This window comes from Castor canadensis, chromosome 7, assembly GCF_047511655.1.
Source record: "Castor canadensis chromosome 7, mCasCan1.hap1v2, whole genome shotgun sequence".
Lineage (NCBI taxonomy): Eukaryota > Metazoa > Chordata > Mammalia > Rodentia > Castoridae > Castor > Castor canadensis.
The window spans coordinates 54,640,171-54,657,735 of record NC_133392.1 but is presented as its reverse complement, the minus strand read 5'-3'; the positions used below and the strand labels follow the sequence as shown (position 1 = coordinate 54,657,735).

Below are 17,565 nucleotides of genomic sequence, written 5' to 3'. Positions count from 1 at the left end.
AGCCACTCCTGCAGGTATTAAAATTATATATTAAAATTTCATGTATTTTTTTCTTTTTTTCCCCCGGTACTGGTGCTTGAACTCAGGGCCTACACCTTGAGCCATTCCACCAGGCCTTTTATGTGATGGGTGTTTTTGAGATAGGATGATGCAAAGTATTTGCCTGGTCTGGCTTCAAACTCTGATCCCCCTGATCTCTGCCTCCTGAGTTGCTAGGATTACAGGCATGAGCCACTGGTGCCTGGTCAAAATTTCATTTCTTAAGTCCAACCACTTATTGTTAGCTTATTTTTCAAAAAGACATTATTTGTAGTTTCTTTTAGTTAGTCTTGGTTTGCTTTGCTTGTGTTGTTTGTGGTTTCTCATAATTAAAACATTGAACCTACCAATAGTTTCTTTAAATTTTTAAATGAAATTTTATTTTATGAAAAGAAGGTACAAAGATGTGAAAACTGGAAACCAAAGTAGAATAAGAGAATAGAAAGGATAAGGGAAAAACAATAGTACAGAAAAATAAATACAACAAAGATGACAAAAATCTTTTGCATCAGACTGAATACATGCGTTTTTCTTTCTTTTGCCTAGACTGAGTCACTGAGTTATAGGTATCTGGATTTTGGAATTTTTACTGGGAAGTACTTATGAACATTAGGGTATTCAACTAATTAAAACAATTTGTAGGCAATTTTATTAATCTGAGTTTTTACCTTTTATGTTACTGTATTCAAAATTTTAAAAATTATTTTTGAAATCAGAACATTGAAGATACTTTTGTAAACTGGTTTTACTTAATTAATTTTATATTTAACTTTAGTCTTAGGAAAGAATCTCAGGATTCAGGTAAAAACAAAATAAGGGTGATCATATTTGTCTCTAGTTGACTTTTCAGTTGAATAGTGCATTTTTATACGATAAGGTAGATTACTTATAATTAGGGACTTAAAATACCTTTTGTACTTGATATATTCTATATAAAAAACTATACCTTTTGTTACACTTCATTCTTTTATTTAGTTTATCTTTTTAAGGTCACTATCAAATAATCATAACTCTGCCTACTGAGAAAAGGCCAGCAAGTTGAATTTAAACCTCCAAGTTGTTAGGGCTTGGGGGTATGTTAGAAGAGGTAGAGCACTTGCCTAGCTTGTACAGGCCCAGAGTTCCAAGTTGCATGTGTTCTGTGTAATGATCAAAGTGTTATACTATAAAAATAAGCAGTAGCCTTTTGTCATTTTTAGTACCTAATGCATTGCAAGTTGTGTAGAGGCTTTTCAAGACAATGTATATCATCATTAGATTTGGTAGCTAGTTTGCATCAGAAGACAACAAAAAGAAGTGTATTATTTTAAAATTGAACCTGCCTTTAGGGAAAATATTTGTTCTCATTGTAAATATTAGTTTGTCTCTCCCCAAATTTCTCTTGGTTTATTTAATTTTTGACAAATTCTTGATGATGTTATTCATTTTGAGAAGGCCACATTAGGGTAGGAAACTACCACCTTGCCTAGTCAACACTTGGCTTTCATTTCTTCCTACTGTGCTTTTTCTCCATGATCATGAGTAGTATAAAATCCTTTTTTTACTGCCCAGTGCCATTTCTAGAACACTATTATTCTTCCTTCTAGTGAAAATCCTGGTTCTTTGAGGTTCATGTCTCCCATTCATACCTTTTCTTCCCTTCCTTATTCCAGTTAGTTGTCTATAAAACTCCATTCACTGGGAAATAATGCTCACTCACCACCTTGCTTTCTATTCTTGCCATTCCTTTACGTATCATCTATGTGAAAATATGGCCCATTCCACAACACAGTTTCTCATTTTCTTAACTTCTTTATCTCAAGCAATTTCACTTGCATTTTATTTCTTCTCATTTCCAAGGACAAAAGGTAGTCCTTTAATCACTTTGAATGCTCATTTCTGAAACAGTGAATTTGATTCCACTCTAATCAGAGCCTTCTATTGCTCTAGCTTTCACACTCAGTTATCTCTCTCTCTCTCTCTCTCTCTCTCTCTCTCTCTTGTGCTAGGGATGGAACCCTGGGCCTTGCATATGCTAGGCAAGCTCTCTTAGCCCTGAGGTACATCCCAGCCCTTTTTTACTTTTATTTTTGAGACAGTGCCCAGGCTGGCTTTGAATTTGTGACCCAGTCTTAGCCTTCTTAAGTGTGTCCCACCATGCCTGGCTGCTTTTTGGATTCATTCTGCTTTTCTTATATATTTCAGGCTCCTCACTCATAAACATTTTTTAGTAAGAGTTAAAATTTTTCTTATTGCTGGTAGAGTAGCTCAAGAGGTAAGAGCACTTGCTTAATAATTGTGAGGCCCTGAGTTCAAACCCCAGTACTGCCAAAAAAAAAAAAAAAGAAAAAAATATTAATGGACACTATACACTCAGAACAGAGTACATGGAATAACATGAATTACAATGATTTTTTCACCCAGATCAAGAAATAGCATATTTCTTGGCTGGAAGAGTGGCTCACATGATAGTGCCTGCCTAGCAAGCATGAGGCCCTGAGTTCAAATCCCAGTACTGCAATAATAAACAAAACAAAAAACCCAAACCAGTCTCTTTCTAGCACCCTGAAGCATCCCTCAGACATACCCTCCCTTACTTTCTCTGCTTCCTGTAGTGTAGATAGGTTATAGACTATTTCATATCATAATTGTAACATATTCAATTACCAAATTGTGGAAAATGAACTTCTCACACAAGATATGTTATCTTAACTGTGTTCCTATATTCTGCTGTTGATTATTAGTTAAATGGTGATGATCAACTCTGGTAACATGTCCCTACTGTAGTCAGGAGTAATATTAAGTAAAAGACAGCAGTTTTTCAAAGATTCATTTTCAACACAGTTTGAAAGGAATCTGGGCATAATGCACACAACTATCAGGATAGTTGTCTTAGTTTTTTTTTTTTTTTTTCTAATGTGCTTTTTGTATTTTATCTAAGGAAGAAAAAAAATCACATTTTTTCCCCCACAAATTGGCCTCAATCTAAGATAGGTACCTCTTGAGATTACTGTTTAAAAATATTCAAAAATACATTTTCTGGCTCTAGGGAGGCTTAAAATGGCTCAACTCTGTTGGTCTGATGGATTACTACTCTTGTTTGAAATAAGGAAGAGTGTCAGTAAAAGTAAAGAGGTGTTCAAATACTAGATTCTGTGTTGTGATTATAAAGTACTGAGGCCATGCAATGACACAGATGTGTGTAAATGTTTTACCAGCCTCATCCTCAGGCCATTTTTTTTAAGTCATGGTTACACATGTATCAGTTCTTAAAAGTGTGAATTTGAAACAAGATTGTTCTGGAGTGTACCCCAGCTCTGCCATCCATACTGTATGCCTGTGTACACTTTTACCTCTCTATGTCTCAGTTTATTCACCCGTAAAATTGGAAGACTAACTTTCTTATGCATTTTAAGTGAGGTATAAATGGAATAATGAATGTGAAGTATTCTGGCTCCTGATTGGTTCACATAGTGTTGGAGTAAATGATAAGTTTTCTGTCTGTTCTTATTCCAGGTTGGAGACTCTCTGAGCCTTTATCACATTATTTTTGGACAATAGTAGTAATCTTCTAAAGATCTCTTTGCTTCTTACTTCTTTTGCTTATTTAATTTCAACTGGTTGTCCTTCAGATTTATCTTCCTGAACTGTTACTTCCACTTTTGCTACTCTCTTTAAAATATCAATAGATTTCTTTGGTTTCTGGGTGTGGTGGCCTGCTTGTCTGTAATCCCAGCTACTCAGAAGCAGAGTCAGGAGGATGGCTAGTCCTGGCAGTTGTAACATACCCTATGTAGAAGCAAAAGGGTTGGGGCCACAGCTCAAGTGGTAGAGTGCTTGTTCTGTATTCAGTCCCTGGCACTGAAAATAAAGTAAAATGAAATAATTTTCTTAGTATGTAGGATAAAGTCTGACATAGAAGGACTTTATAGGTAGGCTCCCAGGCTTCTGGTCCATCAACGGTCTTCTAATTAGCCAGTTATCTCCTTTATGCACTTTAGGTTTTCCAGTCTACATACTCAACCTATGGGAATATCCTCTTATTGGTGATATGCTGGCTGGCTATTCAGATATCTCAAACACAGAGGCTGCTTTGCTTTCCCCATTAATCTCTTGGGCCCCTCACATACTAAATTTTGTATTACCTACCTTCATAGTCTATTTGTTACCCTAACTCTGATCAGTATCTTTAGCTCCTTTATCCCTTTTTCTTTCCATTGATGTTTAGGAAGTCTTCCAGCTTTCATCAGTCTCATCCAGGGACTCATCCTTAGCTCTAGTGATGTTTTGGACCAGATAATTCTTTTTTTTTTTTGGCAGTACTAGGGATTGAATCCAGGGCCTGGCACAAGTGCTTTACCACTTGAACTATACCCTCAGCCCTGTTGTTTTGTATTTGAGTTAGGGTCTTGCTAACTTTGCCTGGACTGGCTTGAACTTTGCAATCCTCCCAACTCTGCTTCACAAGTAGCTGGATTACGAGCATGTGCCACCTCTTCAGAGGAGCTGTTTTTCAGGGGGCTGTTCTTGACGTCGTCGTAGGATGTTTATCCATTGCTTCCAGTAACAACTCCTTTCCAAAAGGTTTGACAACCAAAATTGTCTGTAGACGTTACCAAATGTCCTAAGGAAACAAACTGCTCACTCTATCTCCATTGTTCACAGCCAGTGGTTTGACTGTACAGTGCCTTGTTTGCCCCTTCATGTGTGTTCCTGATGAAAAATCACAGGTCATTGTCACTATAATCTGCATTTTCTAATAGGTCCTTAATTTTGCCTGGAAGTCAGTTAACCTTTCCTAGTTAACTCTCCAGTTTTTCCTGAGGTTATTTCAGATTTTTATTTTCCTCAAATTTCCCATCTCATTACCTTATTCTTATACTTAGCACGTGACCTTATCTTCCCTTCAGAGAGAAAAGAAAATAGAAGCTGTTATATTTGCCCTCTCTAGACTTTGTGATAACAACCATGAACTTACCTGAATTTAAATTGTGGCTCCAGGATTTAACAAATTTCATGACCTTTAGCAAATTAGCCTTGGAACCTCCATTTCTTTACATCATAGCTATCATAATAGAAGTCATGTAATATTTAGAGTAGTACCATGCGCATAGTGTCAGATGATGATGTGCCCTAGGGAATGCCAGAACTGAGGAAAATGGTGCTACTTCATGTAAAGTACAGAGTGAGCCTTATATTAGATCAATATTTGATTAGAGGTAAAAAGAAATTGAGGAAAGTCATGCAAAGTTATTTTGAAAAAGGTCTTTCAAGAAATATTGATTATAACATAAGAGAGAGTGGTAACTACAGAGTGATGTGCAGGTAAGGGTAGTGGATGGGTTTGTTACATTTTAGATGGGACAGCCATGAGCATTTTTAACTGCCTATAGTAAGGAGCCATTAGAGAGGGTAGAATTAAAGTAATAAGAAGAGACACTTGAAAGAAAGTAAAGAGGGTGAATATGGTTGGTGAACTTTCTATACAAGTATGAATATGGAACATTGAAACCTGTTGAAGTCACGATAAGAATGGTAATGGTGTAGGAGGGAGAATAATGGAGGGGACGAACCAATTCAGAGTATAATACATATATACATAGAACTATCACAGTGGAACCCTCTTTATAACTACCATAAACAAACAAAAATGTGTTTTGTTTTGTTTTCGGGTCTTATCTGGGGGGTGGGTACCAGTGGGTGGGCAAAAGGAAATGGTGAAGGAGAGCATATATGGTGGAAATATTTTGTATTCATGTATGGAAATAGAATAGTGAAACCTGTTGAACTGTCACATTATCAGATAAAGAAGCAAAGTATTGAGGGGAGAGGGTATTTCTTTATCTGACTTTGTTTTATGAGGAAGAAATGGAGGTTGTAAGAAAGGCTTCTCAAGAGGACAACCTGATAGCTGGTAGATTTTCAAAGAACAGGTATAGAAAGAGGAGAGTGCAAAAGTATTTCAGGAAAAGCCACAGATACTCTCCTCTGTGTTTAAAAAGTTTTTATACTGTCACAACAAAAACAACAAATGCATGACATTTACTGAGCACTTACTTTGTGCCAGGCACTGTGCTGATTAATCATCATGAAGCTGGTATCCTCCCCTTAGTGGATATACTTACATTCCTGAATTACAAAAAAAAAAAAAAAAAAAAAATTACGCTAAATCCTAACTCATCTCTGCAGGGAATGAGGAGGAAGGAGAACATGCTTTCCTAGATTGCCCTAATGTTCTGAGGATCCCCTGGGCCTTGGAGTAGTGGGAGTCAAGAAAACTAAGGAAACTTCCTTGTTTTTTCTCTGTGAGTCTAACCCTTGTCAGATTACAGTCAGTATTTAGAAAAAAATGACTGCACATTTTATAATATAAAAATACTGTATTAAAATAAGCATTTAAAAACGCAATCATCTATTCCCATAGAGATTCTGATACCAGCTCCTTTCCTGCTTTCTGAAGAATCTTAAGTTTTGAGTAAGTAAATGGACTGTGTAAAAGTATCCTGTGGACAGTTTGTCATAGACGTTGTTTATCAGGAGATTTTTTCAGTTATCGATTTAGCAGTGAATTCGAGATACTTTCTGGCAACTATTTGAGGTACAAATCCTCCGTGTTGCAGATTAAATCTATACCATTATACAGTGAAGCTGTGTTACGGTTCGCATTCTTTTGTAAAAATTGAAATGCTTCAGAAGAACATAGCATCATTTCTCTTAATTTAGACGAGCCCAGAGAATATCATGGGTAAAGCTAATATTCTCCAGTTTTTAATAATTACTATATTTCTTTTCCATTGCTGTTGTAACAAAGTAAGGCCCATAAATTTAGCAATTTAAAACAACCCAGGTTTGTTATCTTAGTTTCCATGGGGGGTTAGGAGTCTGGATAAGAGGATCCTTTGCTTCAAATGAGAGTCCACTACTGGTCATTACTCTGATTTGCAGCCTTTTAAAGACCCAGAGCAGTGGTATTTTCTTTCCAGTTGTTTTGGGTATTCCAGTTCTTTAGCCTTACCAAATTTGATTTTAGAATCAGCTTTTGACAAAACTTTATGCTTCATCTTGATTGGGATTGCTTTGAATTTGTAGATCAGTTATAGAAAATTAGTTTTAATACTATTGAGTCTTATGTTTATGGACATGGTATATCTCTCCACTTATTTAGTTCTTTTATTCATCAGTAGTTTGTAGTTTTCAGCATAATGGTTTTACACATATTTTGTTACATTTATATGTGTTTTTTGGTGGCTTTTTAAGTCGCATTTTAAAATTTGGATTTCCAAGTTTTTGTTCCAATGTGGAATAATACAACTGATGTTTGCATATTGATCTTGTGACCTGCATCCTTGCTAAACTCATTTATTAGTGCTAGGACTTGTTTTTAAGATCCTTTGTGATTTTCTTTTTTTTACATAGACAGTCATGCTGACTGCATGACTTCCTTTTCCTAACTTCTCTTGGATAATTGAGTATGTTTTATGCTTCCCCTTCATCTCTCTATTGGCATATTATTTATACCTCTTTTTAAAATAATTTTTCTTTGTTTGTGGAAGAGGGCGAGGGTAGTGGGGGACCAAACCCTGGGACTTTTCGAATGCCATGCAGGCCCTTTACCACTGAGCTACACCCCTAGCCTTCTTTAATTTCTTTTTGTTTAAGTTTCCTAGCAGTTACAGTACACATTTTTAATCAATAACAGTGTACCATCAAATGTAGGCTTCATGGTGGCATGGAAGCCTTAGAACTAACCATATGCTTCCAGTCTCTTCTGTTATGTTTTGTGCTAATGCCTCGTACATTTTACTTTTACCTGTACAATAAGCTCACGATACATTCTTAATGTTTTTTTGCCTAAGGTAGTTATCTTTTAGAATGGTTAAAATGTAGAAAAAGTTTTTTTTATTACTTTAACTGTTTCCAGAGATCTTCCTTTATGTAGGTTCAAGTTTCTCTCTAGTATCATTTTTCTTCTTCTTCCTTCATCCTTCCCCTCCTGTTCCCCCTCTTTACCCCCACTCCTCTCCCCTCTCTCTTTCTTCTTCCTCCTTCCTTCTTCTTTTTGGTTTTTATGAGACAGGGTCCATTCTGTAATCCAGGCTGGTCCTGAACAGGCATGTGCCACCAAGCCTGGTTTTAAAACTCCATTGTTAATTGGTAACACCTTTAGTCTGTATTATTAATATATGGGTATTAATGATTGATATGTATCTCTTCTGTGAGACCTTTGAGAAAACAAATTTTGAAGATTTTTTGACTAAAAAGAATTGTTTTGCTACATAAACAAGATTACTTTTGTCTGTCCTTTAACATTTTCAGGCTTGAATTTGCCATTGTGATAGGAGAGTATACTTTACTACTTACTGAGTTACCTGGAAGCCCATAGAAGTAGACTTTTCAGAAACTTTAAACATTATGTTAGCCTGGACATTTTGTAAATGATGCCTAGATAAAGTGGTTTGCTGAACGTATTCAGTAGGTAGTGGCAGAAGTAATCTGGATTTCTTGGTTCCTTCTCTTTCATTATATCACATTATATGACTTCTAATTTCAACTTTGCTATATTTGGGATATACATCTCAAAACACTTATTTGTAAAAGATCTTGGAAGAGAATTGACCAATTTACCCAAGCGGTTGTATATTTTGTTAAGATGATGTTTGTTATTAACCTTCTGAGTATTTTTCTTCACCATTTAATGTTAGGTAATAATCACAATGTGTCCTCGAGTAACAGAATGTTTTGGGGGATGTTGATTTGACTTTTAAGTTTGTAGTGGCATTTCTTGAAGTTTGAAACCTAAGGCTTCTAAGTAGTGAACTTCTGTGGGCATAGGGTTTGAAATTGTTGCACTATTTTATGCACTCCTTAATTAAATAAGTAAATTATCAGTAGTAGTGAAACACATGTGGAGCTAAAAAACAGGTTTCCTTTATATAGAGTAATTCTTATTACATATCTGTGTTTCGTAGTAGGTTATAAATCTCATTATATGTAATCATGTGGTTTCTTTTTAGGATATACCAAAGAAAGGAGTGACTGAAGATTCCCCTATTTCACTGCTAGGTCTTGTTTTGTTTTGGTTTTGTTTCTTTGAAACCAGATGCCATTAGTTTGAGAAGTGTACCTCAGAACTGTGTGTTCTTGATCTTCCTTCATTATGTAAAATCTGGCTTCAGCTGTGGAGAAGAGCATCAATAGAGTATAGTTAACATGCTGAGATTTTTGAGTCAGTGTTACATTTTAGTTTATATTGTGTTTTGACTTTCATTTACTACTTTTTGGTGGAGCTAGGGTTTGATCTCAAGGTTTTACACTTGCAAAGCAGGTGCTCTCCCACTTGAACCACACCTCCAGTCCATTTTGTTCTTAGTTTGGAGATGCTGTCTCTTGAACTATTTGCTTGTGCTGGCCTCGAACCCTCGATCCTCCCAAATCTCAGCCTCCCAAGTAGCGAGGATTGCAGGCATGAGCCAACCAGCGCCTGGCTTCATTCATTGTTTTAATACAGGTTTAAAAGCTCTTTTATTAATGAACTTTCATGTATATCAACAGAAATACTCTCATAGATCTTAACTGCTGCTACTAACTTGACTGTAGTGAAAGTTTGTGGGACCAATGGGAACCTAACTTGTCTGCAAAGTGCAAACTTGCATCTAGCATATTTTGATGGTAGTTAATAGAGCATTTATGAAGGTGATGAACAGAGGAAAAGTGCTGTAGGAAATCATGGACAAGAACCTTGCTGTGTGCTAAATGCTAACTTTCTATTTCATTGTTTCTTGTAGTTTCTTATCTAGCAGATTAGGAATTTTCCAATGCCATACACATTCTTTCTAAATTTCTAATGTTTTGTCATTAAAAATCAAATCTTCAGCTCCTTAATTCGGAAGAGAATGTTGAAAAGAAGAGGCAGGTTCCCTTTTAGCCAGAAATTAAATCAGAAACTTAATACCAGATGGGCAGAGTGTACAATTAGAACGTTCAATAGAGATTTCTGCTGCTTCCTTTCTTCCTTCTTTTTCTCCCACTCTCTTCCTCATAGCATCAAGAAGACAGAAATTCACATTTGTGTGTTGGCTCCATCAAAGATGTTATTTGAGATTGTTCTCTTTAGAAGATTAAAAATAGACTGGTATTTTGGATATAGGTTTGTATTAAATTGGTAGTTTGGTAGCTAAATGAATGTTTTCCTTGTGAATAGCGACTGATTCCTTATACCTGTTCTGTAGAAAATTTCCTTGGAACAATCTTGCTTTTCTGCTGAACTACAAGTTTTGAAGGCTTATTTAACATTGTACTTCCATGATGAAATGAGACAATGTTGTCTAACATAACTCTGTAGGAAGAATAGGAACTCTAATTCATGACTCTTGATGAAGACATTCCAAGTTCTTAGTTTGGTTGAATTAAGAAAAGATACAGTTGGCACACATAAAAGGCACCTCTAACCTCAGCACTCAGGAGGCTGAGGCAAGAGGAGCTTGAGTTTGAGGCCAACCTAGGCTACATAGTGAGACATGTCATTCCCCTTTCCTACCAAAGCAAAGATATATTTTGCTTTATTCATTAAATTAGCCAATTACATTTGTTGTTTTCTCTTAAAGAAGTTTAGATGCTGGGAGTATAGTTACCAACATCATAAAGATACATTATCCTGTACATATAGAGCATATGCACTGTCAAATGAACAATGTAAAACAATACACAGTTACAGTAAATATTAAGACAAATAGAATAGGTTTTGAAAATCTATGTGGGCCAATTTGTCCTGGTCCAGGAATCAGTAATAGTTTCTGTAAGGAATTCGTATTTGAATTACTTTAACATTATCAAAAATGTCATTGAGAAATGATTTTAAATAAATGCTTAGGAAAATACCAAAATACAAATTATTTAAGGCTTAATAAGAAGCATGGTAAAAGAGATTTGCCTTGGTCTTTGACTTGCATAGTTTAGTTTAAATTATTGATTTCCTTCTTTTTAATTTTAATATTGATTTTCACAGTTCTTAGATGTACCTGTATATAGTTTAAGACCTTATAAACTCAGTCCAGTCTTCACATTTGACTAGTAATAAAAACTTCCACATTATAACAGATTAGAAAAGTATTTGTTAAAATTCATTAAATTTATCTTGTATGCCATTCTGTTGGCACTTCTTAAGTAAACAAATTAAAGCATTTCTGTTGTCTATCTTCCAGATAGACTCTGAGCTTCTCAAGGACAAAGAACCTATCTTCAGAACCTTGCAGAATGTGAGATACATTGTAAGTGCTAAGTAAATCTTGAGCAAATCAATTAGGAATAATCCGTGTTAATAATGGGGAACCAACTTAGTGGTTGACCTTCATGTTTCTTGGGTCTTTTTATTTAATAGTTAAGGTTAGGATTCATATCACAAGGCCTGTTTTGAAAACTGCTTCCTTAATGTGTAGTCTTAGGCAAGTTACTAAGCTTCTCTAATGCTCATTTTCTTCATACTTAAAGTGAAAATTTACATGTGGAAAGTATATAGTCTGACATAGAGTAAGTAGTCCATAAACGATGAGTAATATTACTATAAGAGACATGTGTAAACTTTTTATCTCTTTGTATTTTTTTGTGATATTTAAAGTAAGAATCCCAGGGTGTTTGCCTAGCCTGTGCTTGGCCCTGGGTTCAATCCCTGGCATGGAAAAAAAAAGAAGTAGTAGACTTCCACACTTCCACAGTGGAATCAAATATTAGTATGTATGAGAGTGGATAATTGACCCTTTCAATGATAATACCAAGTCAAATAGTGGAAACCATACTAGTTGGCTATTTGCTTGTTGAAACTAGACTTCATGAACTAGTAATCATTGATAATTTAGTAGCTAATTATAGCTCTTAGCCCTGTAATAAATTTTGACTTGTAAGTCTGTTTTTAAAATAAATCATTTTTATGAATAAATACTTGTGAATTTTTTAAAAAATGAAATAATCTATTATGTCTTTTATATAGATTAACATTTGATGTTTGAGGTTTGCTCAGATTGGAATGTGTGTGTTTGTAGATATATTTAAGGGCATACCTCCATGAAGGATAGAAGCAGTAAAAGATTAATTTGTATTTCTAATTTCTTAGCTTCTGTAAGTAAACTTAGTTATTGTTACTATTTTTTTTTTTTTTGGCAATATGGGTTAACTCAGTCTCCTGCTTGCTAGGCAGGCCCTCTACCACTTGAGTCAAGCCCCAAGTGTAAACTTAGTTATTTTTAAATACTTCTCTGTCACTCTTTGCCTATATAGTAAAAAATACCATGACTCATCTCTCTTTTATTTACATTGATTAATACTGGTATTTTTCTGAGCAATGTTTTTGAAAGTAAAGAATTTAAGGAAACTCATAGATTAAAGACATATTCTAAAGTTTCAAATATGACTTTAAAATTTCTTCAGTTTCCTTTTATTTACACAGTTATGATTTGCTTGTGAAAATGAGACAATACAAATATCCTCAAAACAAAACAAAGCCCAAAATGTCAGAAACCAAAATAATTTAGCATCTTCTTATTCTACATAGAAAAAAGTACTTTTGATTCCTTTGAAAGCAAAATATCCACACTAGGTACTGGCTGTAGTGAAGGAATTCATAGAATAAAATTTGGAATATAGTTCTAAAAATACAAGATACTTGATGAAAAGTACTATTGGGGATACATGGCCTTCTGATAAACCTTGTTTCTACATGTGAAATGTTGATTAATTTGTTGGATTTATATACTTCCTACTGAATTTATAAGGATGGAATTGAACATTGTAGTGGGAGTTTCTAGGGGCCCATTCAGAGGAGTTTGTCTATAAAAACTGAAAAGCAGTGTTTTCAATTTTGAGAACAGTTTTGGGTGTGGCAATTTGTGGCTGTAATCCCAGCACTCTGGAGGTTGAGGAAGGAGGAGTTGAATTTGAGGCCAGCCTGGGCTACATAGTGAGACCCTGTCTGAAAAAAAGGGGGAAAGACTGGCAGATGTATGTAAAGCAATTCCACTGCCTGTACTCTGAGAATATAATTTAGGATATGGTAGTTATGCAATAACAGTGTTACATTTGTATGTCTTTTCTCAGCTGACTTTATATTTTTCCTCTTTGTGCCTATGATATATTTTAACAACTGTGATGTGCCCAAGATTTACAAAACAAAGCACTGATGATTTGGTATGTGAATGTAGATCTCCTTACTCTTTTATCTTTACATATACTGGGTTATTTTCACTGGGTTCTAATGGGCTCATTAATCTAAACAGATTTTAGAAATCTTAGTCTTTAATTCTTAAAATAATTTCCTAAGTATTGATAGAAGACATGGAGATAAGATTGACCAAGTGAAGTTTTCTATTTGCTAATGTGCATTCTTGGGTACAGTTTTCCTTTGCTTATGTGTTATAGTTCTGTTCTTGCTCTTTAGGTTAGCAAAACTGAGCTATGACAATTTAAGATGCATTTTGTAATTTTGGTTTCTAACCTATTAGCATCAGTGTTTTTCCTCTTTTTTAAAAATTTTTTCTTTTATTCATATGTGCATACAATGTTTGGGTCATTGTTTTTCCTCTTTTAACAGCTTGGATTGGGTGTTCTACAGAAAGCAGATTAACAATCTTTTTATATCTTTTCTATACATTCTGATAACTATTGTAAACTTCTTTACTTTTAAAAGGTCACCTTATTTTGGAGTACAAGTTTAAGAAGATCTCATAAGAAACTGAATTTAGAATGAAATTTTATTGGACTAAGTGAATTCTTGATGTTGATTATAACCACTACTGCCAGTTGAAAATCACAGGTTGGATTAAAAAAACCCCAAAACTATAGTATGTCCAGAATCGAACTGCTCACTGGCATCTGTGGAGTGTGTTTGTGCACATTAAATTGTAGATCTGTATGTGTATGGTTTACAAATCCCTGTTGCGATTGGGTGGGAAGTAAACGTAATTTATTTTCTTGAACTGTGATTGGCTAAAATCCTTTTCTTTCCACGGTATTTTTAAATAAATGAATCTGGAGCCATCCTTTTATTACGTCTTAGACCAAATATCAGTACTAAAAGTACTCAGATTGGCTTAGAGACAGTTTGTGAAATTTAAGGGCGTTGACAGAAACCCGCAGTGGACCTTTTAGCGTTTTCGTAAAAAGGTAGCAAAAGAAAAAGCACTAAAGGGGAAATCCCTTAAAAGTTCAAAACACGAAATTCAGTATTGTAGTAAGTGGGAAGAATGAAAGAGTAACAGATTTCTTTCTTTTCATTTAAAGTCGTAGATTGTCCTGGAACTGCAGAACTGTTAATTCAGGTTAAATACAGGCTAACCTAGACGACAGGCGCCATGAGTTCCCAAAAACATCACTCTGGAGAGGAGGCTTATCCCGTAACTTGTGATTCGTAGTGGAACCGGAACATTTCACTCTGGGAGCTACACGGGAAAGGTGGACCACGAATGCTCTTAAACGGTGTCGGGGAAGGCGAGCGCTGCGCTCCCGCCGTCGCTCTTTCTCCAATCCGCGAGTACTACTGGCACTACTTTCCGTCTGCGGTGGTTCCGCCGACCCTCTCTGCGCGGCTCCCTTCCCTTCCCCCGCCCTCGCCGCGCGGCGCCGCGCCGCGGAAGGAGACGCGCGGACGCTGGATGCTTGCGAGGGAGGGTGGCGGAGTACTACTGGCCGCGGCGCTGTGGCGACGGCTGTGGCTCCCTTGGACCTCCGGCGGCCGTGTGGGCATTTGTCAGTTTTTTTTCTTTTTTTGGAGCTGTAGCGGGAGGCCGCGAGTGTGTGCGTATAGAGAAGTATAAGGGACGGAGAGGGACCGAAGTCGCTGTGCCCTGGCAGAGCGTCCTGTGCGCCCCGGTCCGTGCTTTTCGCTCGCGGGACCGCCGCGGTCTTCCGTCCTCTTCCTCAGCATGGGCGGCCGGTAGGAGTGGGGTTTCCTGGTTCTCCCTCCGTGGAGGAGTCAGTGGCCGCTTTGGCAGCCACGGCCATGGCGGTGGAGACGCGGCCGGAGCTCGTGGGGAAGCGGTTCCTGTGTGTGGCGGTGGGCGAGGAGGTGCGTCTGGAGAGCGGGCAGAGCGGATGCTGCTGGCGGAGCTGGCGAGCGGGGGTCATCCGAGCCGTGTCACACAGGGACAGCAGCCATCCGGACCTGGCGGTAAGAGCGAGCGTCCCCGTTCCGCCCGCCCCTCCTGGGTACCTCTGGCACCTGGCTCCTCTCGGCCAACTGGCGGTCACGCCCCTCTTGCCAGCTCTCGGCGCGTTTGCTCTTCTTCCACCGTGGTTGCCTCGAGTGCCTTCCCCGCCCGAGGCAGTGTCGGAGCGGACTCCTGGGCGTTCCGGGATAGCCGTCGGCTCTCCCCGGCCCATTCTGGCTGCGGGGGCCCCTCCGCGGCTTCCCAGCGGCGGCCGCCGGGCCGACACCTCACCGAAAGGCCGGGCTGCTGTCCGGACGCCGCCGCGCGGGCAGGTGGGGGCGGGGGCCGCGCGTGTCGGGACGCGGCCAGCTTCCCCGCGTCTGTCTTCGTCCAGAAGTCTTAACAGTGCAGGGGCTTGGCTCAGAACTTGTTTCTTGAGCTTGTTGAAGGGGAGAACAGAAAAGAGATCTGCTACTGTCCAGTTCTCGGATTCGTGTGTGCTTTAGAGGCAAAGCCCTCGGCAGTGGTGGTCCCTGGTTCATCCTCTATGTAGATGCTTGACTAACCGGAAAAGATGTATGGAGGGTAACAGAAATCTTTGGTACTTTTTAAATGAAGAGGATAGTGCTGTAGTGTTACATGATCCTGCATTTTATACGACTTTAAATAAAGGGAGAAATAGTGTAAATCAAAATGTTAAATCCTTTGCAAAACCTAAACGTGTCCTTTTCTTTGCTTCCTGTCCCCTTACATATGACTCTGCCAACACTTTCTTTGAGTAGTGTAGGTATATGTGCGTGACTTTGAGACAGGGATATATGCTCTGATGTATTCCAAGCTCATTCTCCCAGGGGGGACAGGTTGAAGGTAACGGGCGGAGTAGACACAGGACATTGAATAGGTTTCTCAAGGTTATTTTCTGAATACATAATCCATGAAATTACTCCTACTGGCTTGAAGCATTTACTTTTTTTCCTTTTCATATTTGGAGATTTGTTTTCTGTTTGTAGGCTTACAATTCCAAATCCACTGTAATATCCGTACAAGCACTTAACTCTTAATAGTGTTGCCAGAGTTCCTTTTTTTTTTTTTTTCGGCACTGGGGTTTGAACTCTGGGCTTTGCCCTTGCTAGGTAGACACTCTACTACTTGAGCCATGCTGCCAGCCCTTTACTGGAGTTTCGGAGTGTATTTTTGTAAACCCATTTACTTCACTGTGGTTAGTAATGGTAAGGTTTCATACGACATGTTTTACTATTGATTTGATAATGCAAAATAGGATTGTTTTGTTAATAGGAATTTCTAATAGGAAATAAGAATAGAGGTAATTTTGAAGACTTTGCTCAGTTATTTTTGTTTAGGAGAAGAAAAAGAATCCTTTTCTGGGGAAGTACTGGAATTCATGCTTGCCAGGCCTAAGCTCTACTACTTATAACCACGCCCCCAACAAGAGTCTTTAAAAAAAACGAGAGTGATCTTGGAGTGGGGTGTATTGCAGTGTTAGATCTTGTGGTAGATCATCTATCTTTCTAGTGTGCCCAAGGCCCTGGGTTCAGTCCACACACCCACCCACCCACACACACACCCACACACCCACACACACACCCACACACACACACGATTACTGATCTTAATGGTTCTGTAATTGTGATTGTGACAGTTTAATTTGCTTGTATAAAAGCCATACCTTGAATTAATTTATTTTTCTACTCTGATTTGAAAATTGTCTTGGTTTTTATGTGAAACTATTTAGATAGTTATTTGTTTAGCATTTTAAAAATTATTTGTTATGAAAAGACTTTATTGGAAATGTAAGTGATGAAGAGGGGGCTTACATGTGTCATTTTTGTAAGTAACAAGGGATTAAGTTGGGTATTTAAAAATAAAAGATTGTTACCTATGGATGATAGGGATTGACTGAAAGGAACAGGAAGGAGTCCATGAGGTGATAGAATTGTTTTATATCCTGATTATTGGTTAATAGTCAGGTGGTGTATACATTTGTCAACTAGTTGATCTGTACACTTGATATCTGTATTTCACTATATATGGATGTTAACTTTAAAACACATGTTGAACCATTGCTGTGTGAACCTTTGATAAGTTATTCTTCAGTCTTTATTTGGAAAATGAATGGTATTAACTGTAATGTAATTTCAGTTCTTAAATTTTATTTCCAAACTTTCTTCCATTCATATTGCTTAAATGAAACTTGGACACTTTAGTACCACTGTAATCTAATCTCCCTTTTACACTTGTTACTATAATACAAATTTTAAACAGCTCCATGAATTACATGAGAAATGTGGATAATTTTATGTTTTCTTAAGTTACAAACGTATAATTAAAAACTTGTAAACATATTAGAAATTGTGACTGTACCACAGATATGATATATGTGGTACATGATTTG

General features: G+C 37.3%; 1 protein-coding gene across 3 annotated transcripts in view; it reads left to right on the top strand.

The window, feature by feature from the left end:
* Jmjd1c (jumonji domain containing 1C) overlaps positions 1-17,565 on the top strand; it is a 236,249-nt gene that overhangs the window by 19,776 nt on the left and 198,908 nt on the right. The window contains exon 1 of one of the 3 annotated variants that reach the window (XM_074078968.1): positions 14,898-15,172. The exons of the other annotated variants lie outside the window; for them this stretch is intronic. Coding sequence (XP_073935069.1) covers positions 15,005-15,172 — 168 coding nt within the window. The 5' untranslated portion in view covers positions 14,898-15,004. Of the gene's footprint in view, positions 1-14,897; positions 15,173-17,565 lie in introns of those variants that run through there. 3 annotated transcript variants of the gene reach the window in all.